Raw genomic sequence first — 18,716 nt, forward strand, 5'->3', positions numbered from 1 at the left:
AATTGAGAGCTGTCAAAAGGTGAGGGAACAGACGCTCGCGGCCTGCAGTACCAGCGTGGCCGCCGCAAGGGGCGCTGTTCGGTAATGCTGATTGGTTAACGCGGCTGCTGGTTGACCTAGAGTTCAGTCGTCCGGTCTACTCTCAATAAGGATAGGGCAGCGTGGAGCGCTAAAGCAGAGAGCTGTCAAACCAGCACTTCCTTATTTACGGAAGGCTTTCAAGAGGTGGCCCTCTAAAGGGACACCTCTCAGGTCAGGAAGGGGAGACACGTGTACATGTGGATGTGGTGCTTGTGCAGTACGTGTTCCTGGGGGGGGGGGTGATTTCCGGCGACAGCCACTACACCACACTGGCTCTCCAATTGAAGAAACGCCCTGGTGCATCTGCGGCAGCACAACTGGACGCCTTCTTCTGCCCCGGCTGCAACAAAACATGTCTCTCCTGCATCGGTCTCTGCCGCCACAGCAGGCCCTGCAACTCTCCAAGGGTTTGACTTCACCCCCAAATGCGCACTCTCCCATTCTCTCCCTAGACAGACTTGTAGACTTGGAAGGGGTTCCCAAGGGTCATCTAGCCCAGCCCCCTCAATGCAGGAACCTGCAGCCTCCAAGCAGCTCAGGCAGGCAACCTGCCTCCCTCCAAAAGAGCTGCTTCTATTTTTATTTCATTATAGAAAGCTTTGGGGTCCTCCTCTTCTTGGCTGCGTCCAGAACCCCCCCCCCCCGCTCTCTTGCAATGGGACGCGCCAAGCCCAGCGCCGGCCCCGCCCCCGGCCTCTTCCGCTGCTCCGTTCAGCGGGAGGGGGAGACGGCAGCAAACCCCTCCTCCTCTGGCGCGATTGGTGGCGCCCGGCAGCTGACCCGCCAAGGGCGTCGGGAGGGCGGGCTCAGTCTGCTGCGTCGGCTCGGCCAGGCAGCAGCTCGAAGAAGGGGGTCTTTGCTCGCTCGCTCTCCGTCCCTCCTTCCGCCGGGCTTTTCACGGGCGCCATGGTCTCCCTCCTCTGCTGCGGGCCGAAGATGGCCGCTTGCGGGATCGTGCTCAGCGCCTGGGGCGTCATCATGCTGGTGAGGAGGGAAGCGTGTGTGTGCGAACGCCCAGATGCGTGTCGGGGGGGCTGACAGCCTTGGTGCCACTTCTCTTCCCCTCCATTAACCCATCCAGGTTTGGCCCCCGCCCCTTGATCCGGGGCTGCTGCACCCAGAGCGGCTGATTCAGACGTGCAACAGGAGCAGCAACCGGAACTGCAAGGAGCCCTTTTTTGCGGGGAGGGTGCAATGAAGGGAAGATGGATTTGGGGGGCATGGGGGGCAAATATTTGGGAGCAAGGGCAGAATGGGGGGGGGAGGTGATGGGGGAGAGGTGCCCCCTCCCACGAATTTAGTAATGAAGCTTATTTTCGGGCGGGGGGGGTGTCTCCCTTGGCCGCTGGCAGTCTGTCCCCTCCACTTCCTCCTCCCGCTTCCCCATTAGAGGCGTGGAAAGGGTGACTGTGGCTCAGGCGGGTGTCAGTCACTGGGCGAGGGGGGGCCACCAGGGCGAATCCTGCCCCCCCCAACACGCACACAGCCCGGGGAAAAACCAGGCCTGTCTAAATAGAGGCATGTTGGGTAAGCAGCAGAGGAGGAGGTGGGGTGACGGAGCATGTGCAGAGAGCAGCAGGTAACTGGCCAGAGGGCAGGAATACCTTCAGGGTGGGCACCTGAGTGGCTTTGTAGGGGTGGGACTCCTATCAGGGGGGGGGGGTCCTTCTGGGAGTTCAGGGTTTCCTTCAAGTGCAGTTGGAAGAACTGGGCAATCTTTTTTGGGGGGTGGCAGGTGGCGAAGGAGACCCGAGCAAGCAGCTGGCATGTAGTTTGGGGTCTGGTTTTCGAGGGGGCTTGCCACCCCCCTGCAGAGGGTCCTGGGTGCCTCAGGCCTAGCTTGTGCCTGCTGCAAAATGAGATCTGGGCTGGTTTCTCCTCTCTTTGTCCCTCTTTGGGGGGCAGGTGGGTCTGGGGGGCTCCCTGGTCCTGAATGGGGTAACTGTGCCCCTGCCTGGGAGTCATTTTGGACTCACAGCTGTCCATGGAGGCGCAGGTCAATTCTGTGTCCAGGCAGCTGTTTACCAGCTCCATCTGGGACGCAGGATGAGACCCTCCCTGCCTGTGGACTGTCTGGCCAGAGTGGTGCATGCTCTAGTTATCTCTTGCTTGGGCTACTGCAATGCGCTCTTTGTGGGGCTACCTTTGATGGTGACCCAGAAACTACAACTAATCCAGAATGTGACTGGGAGTGGCCGCTGAGACCACATAACCCCGGTCCTGAGAGATCTGCATTGGCTCCCAGTCCATTTCCAAGCACAATTCAAAGTGTTGGTGCTGAACTTGAAAGCCCTGAACGGCCTCAAAGGCCCAGTAGACCTGAAGGAGCGTCTCCACTCCTATCGTTCTGCCTGGACACTGAGGTCCAGCTCTGAGGGCCTTCTGGTGGTTCCCTCCCTGCGAGAAGCAAAGCTACAGGGAACCAGGCAGAAGGCCTTCTCGGTGGTGGCACCTGCCCTGTGGAACGCCCTACCAACAGATGTCAAGGATATAAAGAACTACCTGCCTTTTAGGAGACATCTGAAAGCAGCCCTGGTTGGGAAGTTTTTAATGTTTGATGTTTTATCGTGTTTTTAATATTCTGTTGGGAGCTGCCCAGAGTGGCTGGGGGAACCCAGCCAGATGAGTGGGGCATCAATGAATGAATGCATGTAATAAGAATAACTAGTACTACAACTACTATAGGGGGCGGCCATCATGGCTCCCCCTGCCCCCCACTCCCCGGAGAGACTACCCCTCTTTCTCCTCTGCTCCTTCAGGTGCTGCTTGGCATCTTCTTCAACGTCCACTCAGCGGTCCTCATCGAGGACGTCCCCACCACCGAAGAAGACTTCACGTGAGTGGGGCAGGGTGGGGTCCTTCTTTTCCTGTGGGGTGGTGGGCAGTGGCAGCAGCAGCCTGGAAGGAGAACTGATGGGTGCCAAACACACACAACCCCCCCCCCCCACTGCCTTGGGTTAGCTGCTGCTCCTGGCGGGAAAGGGGGTCGTGAAGTGGGATTCTGGAGGAACTATGGGGCAGTGTGTGTCTCCTGTGGGAGCTGGGAACCTGACCACCCTCTCTCTCTCTCTCTCTCCCTCCCCCCCCCCAGAGGTGGTCCAGACAAGATTTACGCCCTGTATGAGCAAGTCAGCTACAACTGCTTCATCGCGGCCGGCCTCTACGTCCTCCTGGGGGGCTTCTCCTTCTGCCAAGTGCGCCTCAACAAACGGAAGGAGTACATGGTCCGCTAATGGCGCCCCACGCCCAGCCCCCAGGCTCTCGCCTCCTGCCGGTGGGGACGGCCGACCCTCTCCTTCTGATTCTGATATTTATTCCCTCTTTGGACATTGGGGCTCTGCTTTGGGGTTCCTCAGCCGTCACTCTACATGCAACGGATCCTCTGGTCGCCCCAGGTCCAGGGTCTGGTGGGTGGGGAAGGGGGCTGGTGGGTGGGGAGAGAGGGCGGAATATTTCCTTTTAAATCATATATATATATCCGTGTGTGTTTGTGCGGGTAAAGTGCAGTTTCCCACCTTGGTCTGGAGCACAGTTTACAAAAGGGACGTATCCAGGGCTGCTCTTGGCTGCTGCACCTTCTCTCTCACCCCGCCCCCCCAGTGCATCACCTGACACACTTCTGCCTGCCAACGCCCTCCCTGCGACGGCCTCTCCTCGCCATCAAAGACCAGCAAGAGCTGGTTTCTGCTGGCAGGACCTCTGTGCCAGGGTTGTTGTGTAAATAGCACAAGGTGTGCCCCCCCCCCGCAGTATGTGTACAGTGAAAACAGCCCCCACCTCTTCTTTTCCAAGTCTCTGTTGTCTCTTTAACCGTGCTTGAAAGAGCCAGCCCATTCCAGTCCCAGTCCTTTTTATGTCTCGATCCTAGAACTTGGGTGTTTCTTCCCCAGTGTTCGTTGTGCAGACGTTGACTCTCTCTTTGTTGTAGGACCAAGGGGCGGCCAGGCAACTTGCCCTAGTCTCTGCCCCTGTTGCCAACAGCCCCCCCCCACCAGCTGGCACGTGGGGCTGCAAGCCCAGTTGCCCCTTCACGCTTGACTTGCAGACTTGGCCTGGAAGTGGCTGCTCAGAGCTGCGGATTTGAGAGTGGAATGCTTGTATGCTGTACGATGGGGTGTCCCCTCAGCAACCTTTTGGGCCCTCGATCAGGATGTGGTGTTGGGAAAGAGGGGCTCTGAGTTGGGGGTGCAGTGGGGGGGGGTCTGGTTGTGCACCCAGGGGACTAACGTGTTGAAAGTTGTCCTCTCTCTCCATTTGGTCACCTGTGCAATAAACAGCGTTTGATCTGTCTGGGCTGCTTTGTTTTTCTGTTCCTCTTCCTAAGTGACCTTCCACCGCCCCCAAAATTTTGGGGAAGGGGGGGCATTGGCCAAGACTGCTAGTCCTGCCATTCTCTGTACTTGGCTTTCAGGGAGAGAGGGAAGCCTGTGATGCTATAAAAACACCAGAAGGTCCTGACTGCTGGGTCAGGCCAGCGGGGACCTATTGACCTCACAGTGGCCAAATACCCCAAAGGTCTTCGGAATCGGGATAGACTGCCTCTGGACCTGGAGGTTCCATAAGGGCACCAGGAGATCCTGGCTCTCGGATAAGGCAGCATCTTGTCCTCACAGTGGACAGCTGGGTGTCCCAGAGGGAATAAGCCCATGGGGAGGCATCTGAGTGCAGCAGCAACTCACCCCACAACTTCCCCGGGAACTTGTGCTCAGAGGCATTCACTGCCCAGACAGTGGAGGCAGGACATGGCTATCATGGCTGTTCGCCATGTATTGCCGCCTTCTCCCTCAGCTTGTTTGAAGCTGCCGGTAGAGGTAGAAGCAAGTTTGTGCTTTGTTGCGAATCTAACGAAACGCTGGGGCAGGAACGGCTCACCGGAGGCTCCAGTTAATAAGAGGAATCTGTCAAAAGTACAATAACCCATCAATCCCAGTTTAAACCATTCACGTGGGGCCCTCTCTAGGTCCAAGCAAGACAGGAGGGTGCCAAGACTCAAATGCAGAAAGGGCAGGGAGCTCTTTGGACCCCACTGAGTCAGGGGGGGGGGGAGTTTGTGCACACCACACACCTCACAGTCTCCAATCTCCATTGCTGCTGCCCACCTGTAAAGGTTGCTGGCATCCTTCTGTCCTGGGAGGCGATGGGGGAGTGTGCCTCTGGGGCGGTGCAGTGAAGGCACAGTTCTGCAGCCTGTAGCTTCCCTTCCTAACACAATAAGGGATCGCGCCGGCAGGAGAGCATGAGACTCATTTGTATATCGACATAATTTTTTATGGAAACATTTCAACGTACGATGGAATAAAAACCAATCTAATAAAAAAATCAGAGGGGAAAAAGAAAAAAAGAGAGAAATTGGGAAGAGAGAGAAGAAAGAAGAAACTGCAGGGAAGACGCCTTCATTGGAAGACCCTCGGGTCCCCCCCCCCCCACTCTGCGCCTCTCGCTCCCGCCGGGGCTGGACCTCGCAGCTGGACTGCCTCTGGGCCTGGAGGCTCGGCGGAGCCCAGGCGACGCCATCCCCGTCTGAAGGCAGGTCTTGGGGCAGGGAGTTCCGCAGGCCGCGGGGGAGAAGGGGAGTCACAAGGGCTTTTCTTCAGGTTTTCCTGCTTTCTCGGGGCGGGCGTCACGTGCCTCAGTGAAGCGGGAGAGGCCGGGCAGCGGCGACCACGGAGCCTGGGGTCCTCCTCGGGCTAGAGGGGCCCATTTTTCCCGCCAGGACGATGCCGAAGTCCCGCCCCTTCCTCCGAGGCCTCGCTCCCCATTGGCAGCGCGGCACAGAGGAGCGCGAGGGCTAGAAGGGCGGAGAGGAAGCGCGGTCGCCATGGAGACGGGCGAGAGCGGGAGCATAGAGTGTCGGCGAGGGGAGGCAGCAGAGCGGCCGGGTCTCCTTCCCGGAGCGGCGGCGGCGGGGTCGCCATGACGTCCGCCTCCACCAAGGTACCCGGGGAGGCGGAGGGGCGGGCGGCGCCGCCGCCGCCAGGGATTCTGGGAGGAGGGGAGGGTGCCTCTGAGCATGGGCAGAGCTCGCTCCCTCCGGGGCCGGGTCGCCCTTCTTCGGCTTGGGGCCTCTTCCGCCGCCCCCTGCGTCCCGCCCGAGACCCCGAGGCCACGTCCCCGCCCCTTCCGCTCAAGGGGTGGGGAGCCCCACTTCCCGCACTGCGGCGGGTTGGGCTGGATGACCCCTGGGGGCCCCACGCCGCTCAGCGCGGTTCAGCTGGGGCAGGATTCGGGTGGCAAGAGGGTCCGAGCCCGGGACCCCCATTCAGAGTGCTGGTTTTGAGCTAGAAAGCCTGAAGCAGGTGGGGACCCTCGAGGGCCACCTCTCTCCCTGCCCGGACCCTGAGATCCTCCTCCTGGCCTGAGGCCCTTCTTCCCGTTCCTCCCCCCTTGGCATCGCCAGAGCGGGGCCTTTTCTGCAGTGGCTCCCCGTTGGAGGAAGACCTGCCTGCCGCCTGCTTTCAGCATTCCTCTTCTTGCAGGCCTTTGGCCTCCTAAAAGTCTTTGGGCTTGTCCGCAGTTTTTCTAGAAAAAGAGGCACCAGAGCTCACGCAAGCTTCTCCCTTCTTCTCTCAGCCTGACAATGGCGCCGCCTGAGAGAGGCCTGAGCTGAGATCCAGCCAGAAAAAAGCCCCTGGTTATTGCTTTGTTTTCCCTTAAGCTATTTATTTTGTGTTTTGATGTTGTAAACCGCCCTGCGATCTGCAGGCGAACGGCAGTATACAAATTCAATAAATGAACGAATGGATAAATAAATAAATAAATAAATAACATACTCTGTGCATGCTCAGAGGCACCCAAAGAAGCACACCTCCTGGCAGGTGTGTGTGTGTTTTGCATGCCTCTCTCCCGCCCCTTTATTTCCACAAGCAAAAATACCTTTGGTGGAGGGCAAGAGGGCTCTCAGCAAGGGGGCTTTGCAGCTGCCCACCCCCCTGCCCACCCTTTCTCCCCCCCCCTGCCTTCTTCAACAAACTTCTCTCCCCTCCACAGGTGGGCGAGATCTTCTCTGCCGCTGGCGCCGCTTTCACCAAGCTGGGCGAGCTGACCATGCAGCTGCACCCCGTGGCCGACTCCTCGCCAGCCGGGTGAGCCCCACAGGAGGGAGGGAGGGCCCCCCCAACTATGCTTCTGTGATCTCAGTCAGGGGGCTGCCCATCTCTTCCAAGGGTTGGGGGCCAAGATGGGATGCATGCTCCACAGGCTGAACCCAGGGGTGTCCCTGGGCTCCCTTGCACCTTGGCAAGGAAATGCGCCCTCACCATGGACCAGAAACTCAAAAAGGCTGCATTGTGTCAACTTTTGTGCTCTGCTGGTGAACAACGCTCCTCATGGGGGGCAGGTGAGCTAGTGGGTTCCTAGCCACTCTGAGCCACAGCGGAGAGCAGTGGTTTTTAATAACAATTAATAATCTTAATAAATTTTATTTATACCCTGCCCTCCCCGGCCAGAGCCAGGCTCAGGGCAGCTACCACCAGTAAAATGACAGTAAAAAGGCAATTTAAAATACAGGTAAAATGCAATTTAAGATGCAGCCTCATTTTAAAAGTAGCCCATAGATCAAAACCATAAGGGGAGGGAAACATAAGGGTCAGACTGAGTCCAAGGCAAAGGCCAGGCAGAACAGCTCTGTCTTGCAGGCCCTGTGGAAAGATGTCAAGTCCTGCAGGGCCCTAGTCTCTTGGGACAGAGCGTTCCACCAAGTCGGGGCCAGTACTGAAAAGGCCCTGGCCCTAGTTTTTGCACCAACCCCTAAGTGTGCCCCCCCAGCACTAAAATCATCACATAGCCTGGGACGACCTTTTCCCATGCGTCCAACTGAAGCGCCTCTGCATGGGCCTGTGATTCTATCTATACTATATGTATAAATTGCAAGTCGCCATATAGGTCTAGGTGTGTGTGGTATAGAACAGTGTTAAATATATGTTATATATTCTGTTAAGAACATGCAGATAACTGCATGGCCCACCACCGGTTCTGAGGTCCAAGTGCCATGGAAGCACAGTTGGGCCCCACTGCGGACCCCACCCAGCACCCATACACTCTCCCTGTGCAGGGGGGGTCAAGAGGTTGCATGCCCTTTTTGCATTTTGGGGGTGGGAATGTTGCTGGAAGGGCATCCCTGGCAGCAGAAGGGGCGGGAGGAGGAGGAGGAGCAGGTAGCAGCGGTGCAAGAATCCTGACCCCCCACTCCCCACTGTCCCCCCCCCCCCCAGGGCCAAATGGACCGATGCGGAGATCTCCCTGCTCCGGGCCTCTGTCCAGCGCTTTGGAGACGACCTAAACCGCATCAGTGCTCTCATCAAAGACCGGACTGTGTAAGGGCTGTTGGGGGGCAGCTGGGGGGCGGGTGGGGGGTCCTTGCACAGCCCTAGAGAGGCCGTTCCACAGGGCAGCGTAGGAAACAGGTGCTGGACGTAATCAAGCTTGTTTATTTCCGTTTTGCGTCCTGCTCCTGCTCTCCTCACAGCAGCCCTGTCAGGTAGGCCAGGCTTTTGCACTGGGGTGTCGGGCTCTCTAACCACTGCACGACGCTCCTGTTGAGGGAATCTGACTTCTCCTCTCCCCCCGACCCCCAGGGCCCAGCTGAAAGGGGCGGCCAAGCGGAAGGTCTACGAGGACAGCGGGCTGCCCCTCCCCTCGGAGTCCCCCAAGAAGGGGGCCCGCAAGGGGCAGCCACAAGGCCCCCCCTCCACCCAGGGGGCAGGGGGCCACCCCGACCCTTCGGCTCACCCTGCGAAGAAGCAGAAGACGTCTGGTGAGTGGGACCTGGGGGGGGGCTTTCTCTCTCTGTTTTTTGGGGGGTCTGTCTGTCCCAGGAGCAGGGGTCTGTGTGCTCACCCCCCCATTAAACCAGGGTCTCCCCCCCTTCCGACAGACGTGACCCTCAGTGCTTTGAACGACTCTGACGCCCACAGCGACCTGGTGGACATTGAAGGCTTGGGAGACGCGCCCCCTGCCAAGAAGCTGAACTTCGACCAGGGTAAAGACTCGGGGGTCCCGAGTGGGTGCTGGGGGGCCCCTACCTCCCTCCCTCCCTCTCTTTCTCTCCCCCCCCCCCATGGGGAATTGGCTCCTCACACCTACTTTGTGGGGTTTGGTTGGTGGGCTGGGTGAGAGGTGCCGGGTGCGAGATGTCGCCCGGGTTTGGGGGCTGGGCTCCCCCTGCTGGGTGGGGCAGGGGCCTTATGGGTGGACTGGACTGTGGCCCCCCCGTTCCCCCCTCCCTCCAGCTCCCTGGTCCTTTCTCTCTCTCTTTCTAGACAGCCTGAATCTGGACTCTGGACTCCTCATGACCCCTGGCACAGACCTGCCCCTCCTCTCCCGCTGACGGACCGCTTGCCCCTGCCCTCCGGTGGGGGGCTCCCCCCCCCCAGATCTCGTGGCCCCCCATGCAAGCACTGCCACTCCAGGCCATGGACTGGTCCTCCTCTTCTGTCCTCCTGCCTCCGGGAAGGGGAGTTCATCTATCTCAACTCCTCACCCTCCTCCTGGATCTTTGCCCCCCTCCCCCAGTGGGGAGAGGAGAGGTTGAGGAGTTGGGGGCTACCCCCCTCCTTCCCCACCTGGGTGTTCTCACGCTCCACTCCTCACCTGCCCTGCAATGGTGGATGCAGCTGCCCTCAGTCCCTGCTCACCCAGGGAGGCCCCCTTGACTCCCTCGCTGCGCCCCATGGGGCAGGACTCCTCTGCAAATGGGGGGGCCCTCCTTAGCTTCACCCCCCAGTGTGGTTTTGTCCTTTTGTATGATGACGATGGTAGCAATAAAAGCCTCCTGCCTCCCTCCTGGATCTCCTGTCTCTTTGAGCATCCCATCTTGCGCCCGAGGCCTCTGGAGACAGCAGCACCAGGGATTGGGAGGGGGCACTGGTGACACACAGACCCCCCCAGCAATTTGGGACCCGGGGGCTGAGGGGGGGCGGCCTGGCAGGTGCGGAGGGAGAGTCCTTTGGTGGGAGAATTTCATTGTTCTGTATGGGACAATGACAATAAAGATATTGTATTGTATTGAGAAGGTGAGCAGAGCAGGACATCTCTGTCCCCCCCCTCGCCATTTCCTCTCCCCAGCCTCTTTTTTACGTGCCCCCATCTCCCCACCCCCCATTTCCTGCCCCCCCGGCGTGCGTGCCAGGCCCACGGGAGCAGCGCAAGCAATACTGGCTGGACAATGCAGTGCCAATATTTCTGTGCTGCTACAGCGGGACGAGCCTCAGTGTGGAGGGGGGGCGCGGTCTGCTGGGGGTGTGTCCAGAGGGGGCATCTGCTTTCCATCATGTGAGGGGGGGTGGGGAGCCCCCCCCCCGCTCTCTTCCCCCCTCGAAGTCCTGCCTGCCCTCGCGTCAACACCACAAGACGGTTTGTGGATTCCCAGACCACCAAACAAACCATGTTGTGCTGCTTGGGCGGAAGCAGGATCCAGTCCAGAACTGTTGGGGGGGCGGGGGGGAATCAGTGCTGGTTCTGCCCCCCACCCCCCAAAACACGCTCCCCTTGCAAGTTCAGAGCTGCCGACCTCAGCACCTTTGGTTTCTCTTCTGCCATTTACCACTCCTGGGGGGTGGAGAGAAGAAGGGGCCTGTATATGTTTTTTGAGGGAGTGTGTGTCAGGAAGGAGCTGGCTAAACTGGGATAAAATCACAGTGTCTGTATTTGCTGGCAGAGGGACCCTCGTTATCATCATCATAATAATAACGAATAATAATTTTATTATTTATACCCCTCCCCTCTGGCCACTCTTGAACCCGTGCTTGCAGTTCTGTGCAACGTCTGCATTTTGGGAAACATGTCCCTGTGTGTCCCCACCCCAAACTCCTTCCCGAAGTAGCTGGTGGGCTCCCCACCCCACGAGGAAGACGGGGCGGCCAGGGTGCCCCCCACCAAGGGGGAGGCCTTGCAGCCCCCCAAGGGCAGCAGGAGAAAATGGACCGGGCAGAGGGCAGGGCCAGCACCCCCTTCCTGGCTGCTCAAGGGGCAGCACACCCCCCCCGCCCCGGCCACAATTTGCACACAAGCAATTCATGCCAAGGGACGGTGGGGTGGGGGGGTCATGCAATTGTGAACACATCTGGCTGCACCCTCAAAAGGCCATGGGTCCGGGGGGGGGCATTTGTCCTCCCCAAAAGAACCCGTCTCTCCCTATGGGGGGGGGAAATATATTTGATAGATGGGACAGGCCGAGGCCTAAGAACATGGGACCCCCCCCCCCCATTTGTGGGGAGCCGGTGGGTCTGTGTGCAGTTGGGACAAAGCCCTGCCTTCCCCATTATTCCCGAAATCTCTTTTGCAGACCGTATTTCGGTTACAAAGAAAATAGCATTTTTGTCCTGTAAAACTACCGCCACCCCCCAAACATGCTGGGCAGCCCTGTTTAGGGAAGTTTTTAATGTTTGGTGTATTTATCATTTTTTAAATATTCTGTTGGGAACTGCCCAGAGTGGCTGGGGAGGCCTGGTCAGGTGGGTGGGGTGTAAGTAATAAATCATTATAAATAATAATAATAATAATAATAATAATAATAATAATAATAATAATAATAATAATAATAATAACAACAACAACAACAACAACAACTAACTGCTTCCCCCCCCATTTCGCCATGTTCCATTTTAACTGGAAAGGAAGTGTTCACTTCGATTCCATTTTTTTGTTTGTTTTTTTGCAGGGGTATCTCATTCTCCCACCCCCTCAAAAAAGTGACCCCCAAACTCTTTCCTAAGAATTCGCCGCCTCCATTTTCCGTCTCTCCACCCTCCCCACCTATTTCCTCCAACGTTGCAAATGGCCGAAGAGCAGTTCCGAGGCGCCTGGAGCCTTTGCCTGGCCGGCCTCTTCCTCAGGAGCCCCAGGGTGTGATTTGCTCCAAAGGAAAACGGGGGAATTTGAGGACTTGGAGAGGGGTGTCCCTGGAGGGCTGGGGGTGTGGGGATTTGTGGGTCTTTTTCGAAGCTCATTTGTGGGCAATGAGTTGAAAGGACACCCACAAAATGCTGTCTTGGGGGTACAGGGACTGGCAGTGGGGCAGATGGCAGTCAAATCATCGATGGGCCCAAGCCTTGCTCTCCATATTTCCCTCTTTTCAGGGTTGGAGGCTCTGAAAGCTTATTTACATATTTTGTGGGGTGGGGGATTGAAATATTTTTGGGGGGGCTTGATTATTTTTTTCTTGTGGAGGAAGGAGAGTAAAAAGGAACCTGTTTTGCTTCAGAGGTGTATCCAGCTGCTGTTTTTTTGTGGTGGGTGCCCTTAAATTTCAGGATTCTCGGGTGGGGGGGTGGCGTGATCCTCCCCACCACTGAAAAACACCAACCCCACCCCTTTGTTTTGCAGTGAGACACCCAAGAGGCATCCGGGGCCCGATCCTTCCTTTGGGAGGAAGAGGCTGACGCCTTTGAGGGCAGGGTGTGGTGTACTCTGTAAATGACGGGTTTCTTCTGAAAGGAGGGGGTCCGCATGGGGGGCCGGGCTCCTCTCTCTTAATTGTGGGGTGTCTTGCGGTCTAATTCTGGGGTTCCCGGGGGCTTCACCCCCGCAAGATCCGAGCCTTTGTTGTCCTGGGAGCCTCTTTTTGCTGTTTTCCAACCACACAGGGTGTGCTTTTAGGCTATTTTGGTGAGGTGAGGTTTCACCCTTCTCTGTTTCAGGATTGGACCCCCACCCCCTTTTTTGGCCTACGAAGCCAATTTCGGGGTGTCCTCTGGGGGTTGCCCCCCCCTGGATTTTCTGGATCCTGTCTGGGGCCTGCCAGGCCTCTCAGCTGCCTGCACCACACTCTGCCCTGCTTGCAGCAGCCGTGGAAAGGAACACACCCAGCTCCTCCCGGGGCAAGGACAGTCCTGAGCCGGCCCCGATCCCCACGCCACCTCCCTGGGCACCTCCAACTTACCTCCTCTGCTGCCCCATTGCCCCCATCCGGGCGCTGGGGGGGCGGGTTTTCCAGAAGCCCTTAAAAAGCACTTTTACACCCACGGAGAGATAGCAAGAGGGGGCCCTGGTGCCTTTGCCACCCAGTCCTGGCACGCTGCCCGCTCTGGATCCGCCTGGGGTTTGTGTGCGTGTGGCCCCCCCTCCTGCAAAAGGGAGGAAAAATTGGCCCCCCGCTTTTTGTTCAGGTCCCAGAATCGGGGGACCCCCTTCCAGCTCGCCCCACTCTGAGATTTTTCCAGGGAGTCCAGATTCGGAGGGTGTGGGGGGCAAAAGGAAATAAAAGAAAATAAGAGGGGCCCCCTCCCCAAGCAGGCCCCCCCAGGAGCTGCCAGCCCTTTTCCGTGCGATTGTGGAGGCAACGAGAGAGGGAGAGAGAGAAAAAAAGAGCAGGGGTGAACGGAGAAAAGCCTGGTCCTTGTTCCCCCTACGCAAGTTTCTACACTTGAAAAAGCCCCTTTGGGGCGCTTGGAAAAATCTGCAAAAAATTCAGGGGGGAGCCTTGGTGCCCCACTGGCGGCGTGCGGAGTTTGGGGCGGATCCGGGCAGGCGCTCCCCGGGGAAAAAATAGCTTTTGAGCGGCTCCGTCTCCCGCCAGCTTCAACGTCCCCAGCTGACTTTGACACGGTGCCAACTTGCAAGGCTGGCTTGGCAGCGGCTCAGCTTTTCAAACGGCCACTCTGGCTCCCTCCCCCCCCTCCCTGGACGGAGGGCGCCCCACGGCACGGGGCCAGGCTTCGGCCTTGCAGCCCCCCCAGGTCCCCCCCATGTGAGTGTGCTTTTCTCCACAAGCCAGGCCGGTGTGTTGGGGTGTGTGTGTGTGTGTTTCTGCGCCTCTCGCTTTCCTGCCACAGAGGCTGTTGAATCTGCCGATGCAAAACGCCAGCCGGCTTTACCAGGCAGCGCCAAAGCCCCCCCCCCCCGCCTAAAACGGGGCCTTGGCAAGGCAGGCAGGCAGGCAGGCCTCCCTGGCACAGGGCATGCGCCCCCTCCCAGGCAGGGACTGGGGGGCACCCTGACCCCCTCCCCCTGCAGGCCCCCTCCCCACCTTCCTCTCAGAGCGGCCCCCCCAAAAGAGCTGCTCGCTGCCCCTAGCAGGAGAGGTCAAAGGGCAACGGCCTCCGTTTGACCTCTGCAGAAGCCAGGCCTGGCCCAGGTGGGGGAGGGGCAGCAGGTTCCCGGGAAGAAGTGTCAATCAAGCTGCAGGCGGCAGAGGTCAAAGGGCAGCGGGGGGCTTCTGTGCGCGCGCAGAGCGTTTCCTCCAAGGAAAGGAGCCCCAATAGTCATCACTGGAGGGGAGCTGGGGGTCCCGCGTTTCATGGAATTGTAGCGTGGGGACCCCAAGGGACATCTAGTCCAGCCCCCTTTTGCTTGAGGATCTGGGCCCACCAATTGCATATGATTTTTTTGCGGGGGGGGACAGCTGGTTGGTTGCTAGGGCAGCAGTGGCATTTATTTTTTTTTTGAGGGGGGCAGCTGTATGTGTTCCTTTCCAGGCCTTGGTTGGTTTTGCGAGATGACACCCCCCCCCCCCGCTGGCAGGGCCTCTTCCTCCTCTTCCGCTGGGCTTTCATTTCCTGTAATTCGCCCCCCCTCCAAACCACCTTGTGGGGCACATTCTTCTTGCCTGCAGGCATTTTTAAACTCGCCCCCCCTCCCAAAAACGCAAAGCCAATAAGGAGCCAGTGGGGTCCTTGCGTCAAGGTCCTTTTATTACAGAATTGCAAAATGCACAGCAGATCCACCAGCAGTGGCAAGGGGGGGGGAATGCCCTGTTTCAAGCAATGCCCCCCCCCGACCCCCAGGGCAACCCCCCCTCCCCGATTCCCTAACAGAAAAATATATATTATATATTTATAGAAGATTTGTACAAATTATATATATATACATAGAATAGAAAAATAATCCTGCAAATGCCCCCCCCAAACCATGGTTTATACAGTTCATGATTCGGTAGCGGAAGGCCAGGGGGTGGGGCTGGGATAAAAGACCCCTTTCAGTCCATCTTGGTACACAGTTCTTCCTGGGGGGGGCATCCTTGTCCCAGTGAAGTCAGGGAATAACACTTCTGGGCCCCCCCAATGCAAAGTCACTCCTGGGCTTCCCCATCTGAGAAACTCCAAGGGTGTTGGGGGGACGTTTAAAGAAGAAGACTCCCTTATTTCCTGCTGGAGGGTATCTCCCCCCCCCCCAACGAAGACCATCTCCGAGCACAGCCTGATGCGAACCCCCCAACACAAGGAACGGAGCTGGAGTGCCCTTTGCCGTCGCCTGGGGGGGGTCAGCTATGGGGCTGGGGGCGTGAGGGGGACCCCCGCCACAAAGAGCTTTTTCGGGGGGGAGTCAATGTCCAGTCCTCCTGCAACGAGAAGCAGAGATGGGGGTGAGGGGTAGAGAATCAGTATCGTGCCCCCCGTAACTGCCCCCTCCCAGGTACCCCCCCATTTTGCTCAGGCTCTTGGAGCCCCCCACAAATGAGAGCGGCCCCTCCCACCGGCAATGCTGATGTTCTTCCATGTTTCCCCCTTTTCTTTTCCTACCTTTCCTCTTCAGGGTTTCCAGCCTTGGGGGGGTCCTTGTGCTTGGGGAGGAGGGGAGCCTGGAAGAGGGGAGCAGATGGGGGGGGGCAAAGGTCATGTCAGTTCACCTAGAGAAGCCTGCAGTGGCAGAGAAGGGACCCCCCAGGGTCATCCATCCCTCCCCCTCCGACTCACCTCTGGAGATGCCAGGAGTGGGGGGTCACAGCGCTGGGGGGGCTGGGAAACTGGGAGAGAGAGAGAGGGAAACAATTAGGGGGGGCCCTGCCCCTGCGAATCCCCTCCCTCCCCGGGTCTCCCCTGCGCCCCACACTCACCCCAGAGCTGGTCCCCGGGCCGGGGCTGCTGCCGTGGAGGCCGCCGGGGGGCGCCCTGCAAAAGCAGGACAAGCTGAAGCGGGAGCTGCGGGGCCAGGGGTCCCCCCCATTTTGCACCCCCTAAAAGAAAAGCCTCACCTGCTGCTGGGGGCCCCCCAAACTCTGGGGAGCGTCTCGCTCGTGGCCTCAACCTTGCAAGAGAAAAAGGGAAAGGCAATGAGCGTTTGCAAGCGGGGCTTTCATGGGGGGGCCCATATGCAGAGCCCCCCTCTTGCAATGCGGCTATGGGGGGGCGCTCACCCCCAGCCCGCTGTCCAGGCAGACGCTGCTGCGGCGGCTCCGGGGGGGCCCGGCCGGCTCCTCCTTCCGCGGGGGGGTCCTGCAAGGAAGGAAAGGCGGGGGGTGAGTTGCGTCACGGGCTGCGCCGGGACCCCCCCTGCTCCCCCCCGCGGACCCCCCTCTCCTACCCGCAGGACCCCGGCAGGAGGGGGGCGCTGTTGGACCTCCGCAGGGCCCCCCCCGCCCCGCTGGGCTCCACTTCCATGCGCTCCATGGGGGGCCCCCCAGCCCGACGCCTCGCATCCCAGCCCCCCCCCGGAGGAAGAGGCGGCGAGCCAGCCGCGAAGTGGGGGGGCTCTTCTGGCGGCTCCGCCTCTTCTTTCGCCCCCCCTTTTCTTTTCAGTGCAAATACTTCCTCGCGGGGGGGGGGAGCAGGCCGGGAGGGGAGCCGCCCCTAAGGGAGCCCCGCCCCCGAGAAGACTCCGCCCCCTCCTCCCCCAGTGGTCGCGGGAAGGAAGTGCACGTGCACCCCCAGAATACACGCGCGCATGCATACACACCTGCACGTGAAAAGGAGCCCCTTCCCCACGGAGCGGGCAGGGCGGGGTTCGGGCGCCCCCTGCTGGCGCGCGGGAGAAAGGTTCCCCCCCCCCAGCGTGGGACCCCCAACCCTGCGAGACCCCCTCGGGAGGCAGCCTCTGAAGGCCGCTAGGCGACCCTGGAGTCCCTTGCAAGCAGAGCACAAAGCCAGCCTCTAGTGCCATCTGCCCATCCCTGTGGAACTCCCTGCCACTGGAGATCCTATCCACTTCCAAACACCTGCTGGTAAGGTTTCTGTTCCGACAAGCCTAGGCAGGCAGGAGGTTGCTCCACAAAGGTTAGCTGATTTCTGATTTGAACTTTTTACATGTTTTTTATTGCTTGCATTTATTATTATAAACAGCAGCACCCCATACATATAATGGCACAGCAGCATACAACTTAAAAAAATTTAAAATGGGTACTGTAGAGTTGGGAAAGCTTCAGAAACAGATGGCAAAGGATATGGAGGGAATGGAGCAATCCTGCTAGGAGGGAAGGTTGCAGAATTTGGGTTCCACACAGTCACAAAAACAAATTAAACTAAAAAGCCTAAAAAAAAAAAGCAGCAAAATAAATAGCAAAAACAAAAGTGCCAAACTTAATCTGTTCAGGAATTCCATTTCACCTCTGAAAGGTTCAAAAACCAAGGCGCAGCTTCTGATCGGTGCAGGTGCCCCGGAAACAATAGCTGACAGCCACATCAGATGTTTGGCTTCCGAAAAATGTTCAAAAACCGGAACACCTACTTTGGAGTTTGAGAACCAAAGCGTTTGAGAACCAAGGTACCACTGTACTTTGCTGGAAATTCCTTCTTTTGCTGACAAGACCTGTGGGGAGTGGCAACCCAACAAACTGAGCAGTGGAGTAAACCTGCACCCATAATTTTTCCGTAACAGACTTCATTGGGGTGTTACCAATGTGGAGAGAAACGACACATCCAATGGAATTGGCCCCAGTTATCTCATGACGCGGGTGGCGCTGCGGGTTAAACCACAGAGCCTAGGACTTGCCGATCAGAAGGTCAGTGGTTCGAATCCCCACGACGGGGTGAGCGCCCGTTGTTCAGTCCCTGCTCCTGCCAACCTAGCAGTTTGAAAGCACATCCAAGTGCAAGTAGATAAATAGGTACTGCTCCGGCGGGAAGGTGAACGGCGTTTCCGTGCACTGCTCTGGTTTGCCAGACGTGGCTTAGTCCTGCTGGCCACATGACCCGGAAGCTGGACGCCGGCTCCCTCGGCCAGTAAAGCGAGATGAGCGCCGCAACCCCAGAGTCGGCCATGACTGGACCTCATGGTCAGGGGTCCCTTGACCTTTATCTCATGAGTAGGGCCGAGTGCGACCAGCTTTTCAATGTCGCGATGTGTCAGCAGCTAAATATTCTGAAAGGACGATGCATCGCAGTGTTGAAAAGGAAGGCGCAAACCATTGAGTTTTGGCGAATTATTTGATTCTATATTGGATAGTCAGGGGGAACAGTGCAATCCATGGTATTCACTTATTGCTGCAGTTTTCTTTTCTGAGCTTTTTCCCTGTTCTGTGTGTCTGGTGCCTGTGTCCACGGTCCTTGTCCTGGCCTTAGTTTGAGGCTGTGGTGGGGACTTGGGATTTTGGGGGTTTAACTGCCCCCCCCCCCGTTCCTGGTTTCAACAAGTCCATGACCAGCGGAGGCTGCTGCTGCCATTCCTCCTCCTGTTGTGAGAACTGCGGCTGCCGCCTCCGCCTCCTCTCCGTCCTCCTTAATCTCCTCCTTTCCCCTTATATCTCTGCTGTTAAAGATGGACATTGCTTTGGGAAGATCAGCTTCCTGCCATAGCCTAGCTGGCCTTTTCGGTGTCAGGGGATGATTGATCTTGAAAGGAAATTTTATGGGTGAGCTGACTGTCTGCCTTCTCAGGGTCTTGTCCTCCCCAAATCTTTATCGCTGAGCACAAGCGGGTATAATATTCGGACGGACGCTTGTTGGGTTTTCATATGACTGCTTGAATGTTAGTCTGATTGATGGATA

General features: G+C 58.1%; 3 protein-coding genes across 5 annotated transcripts; 2 read left to right on the top strand and 1 right to left on the bottom strand.

Moving 5' to 3' along the window:
* The first annotated feature begins 882 nt into the window (after window positions 1-882).
* RNASEK (ribonuclease K) lies at window positions 883-4,370 on the top strand. Its single transcript, XM_081883545.1, has 3 exons — window positions 883-1,065; window positions 2,841-2,917; window positions 3,173-4,370. The coding sequence occupies exons 1-3, from the start codon at window positions 988-990 to the stop codon at window positions 3,312-3,314; spliced, it is 297 nt and encodes a 98-aa protein (XP_081739671.1). The 5' UTR covers window positions 883-987; the 3' UTR covers window positions 3,315-4,370.
* A 1,526-nt stretch (window positions 4,371-5,896) lies between these two features.
* BACC1 (BPTF associated chromatin complex component 1) lies at window positions 5,897-9,860 on the top strand. 3 transcript variants are annotated; one of them, XM_081884892.1, is made up of 6 exons: window positions 5,897-6,015; window positions 7,069-7,163; window positions 8,292-8,393; window positions 8,655-8,833; window positions 8,954-9,058; window positions 9,339-9,860. In XM_081884892.1, the coding sequence occupies exons 1-6, from the start codon at window positions 5,995-5,997 to the stop codon at window positions 9,404-9,406; spliced, it is 570 nt and encodes a 189-aa protein (XP_081741018.1). In that variant the 5' UTR covers window positions 5,897-5,994; the 3' UTR covers window positions 9,407-9,860. The 3 variants fall into 3 exon arrangements, with proteins under 3 accessions (XP_081741018.1, XP_081741019.1, XP_081741020.1); XM_081884893.1 differs by having other exon boundaries at window positions 9,343-9,860; XM_081884894.1 differs by lacking the exon at window positions 8,292-8,393.
* Window positions 9,861-15,125: 5,265 nt separating this feature from the next.
* On the bottom strand, window positions 15,126-16,541 carry LOC309355165 (uncharacterized protein). Its single transcript, XM_081885727.1, has 7 exons — window positions 16,318-16,541; window positions 16,151-16,229; window positions 15,989-16,041; window positions 15,851-15,905; window positions 15,711-15,760; window positions 15,537-15,595; window positions 15,126-15,355 (listed from the first exon to the last, which is right to left on the bottom strand). The coding sequence occupies exons 1-7, from the start codon at window positions 16,401-16,403 to the stop codon at window positions 15,282-15,284; spliced, it is 456 nt and encodes a 151-aa protein (XP_081741853.1). The 5' UTR covers window positions 16,404-16,541; the 3' UTR covers window positions 15,126-15,281.
* Between the last annotated feature and the right edge of the window lie 2,175 nt (window positions 16,542-18,716).

The sequence above is a fragment of the Podarcis melisellensis genome, assembly GCF_964234715.1.
Source record: "Podarcis melisellensis genome assembly, chromosome: 13".
In the NCBI taxonomy this organism is placed as follows: Eukaryota; Metazoa; Chordata; class Lepidosauria; order Squamata; family Lacertidae; genus Podarcis; species Podarcis melisellensis.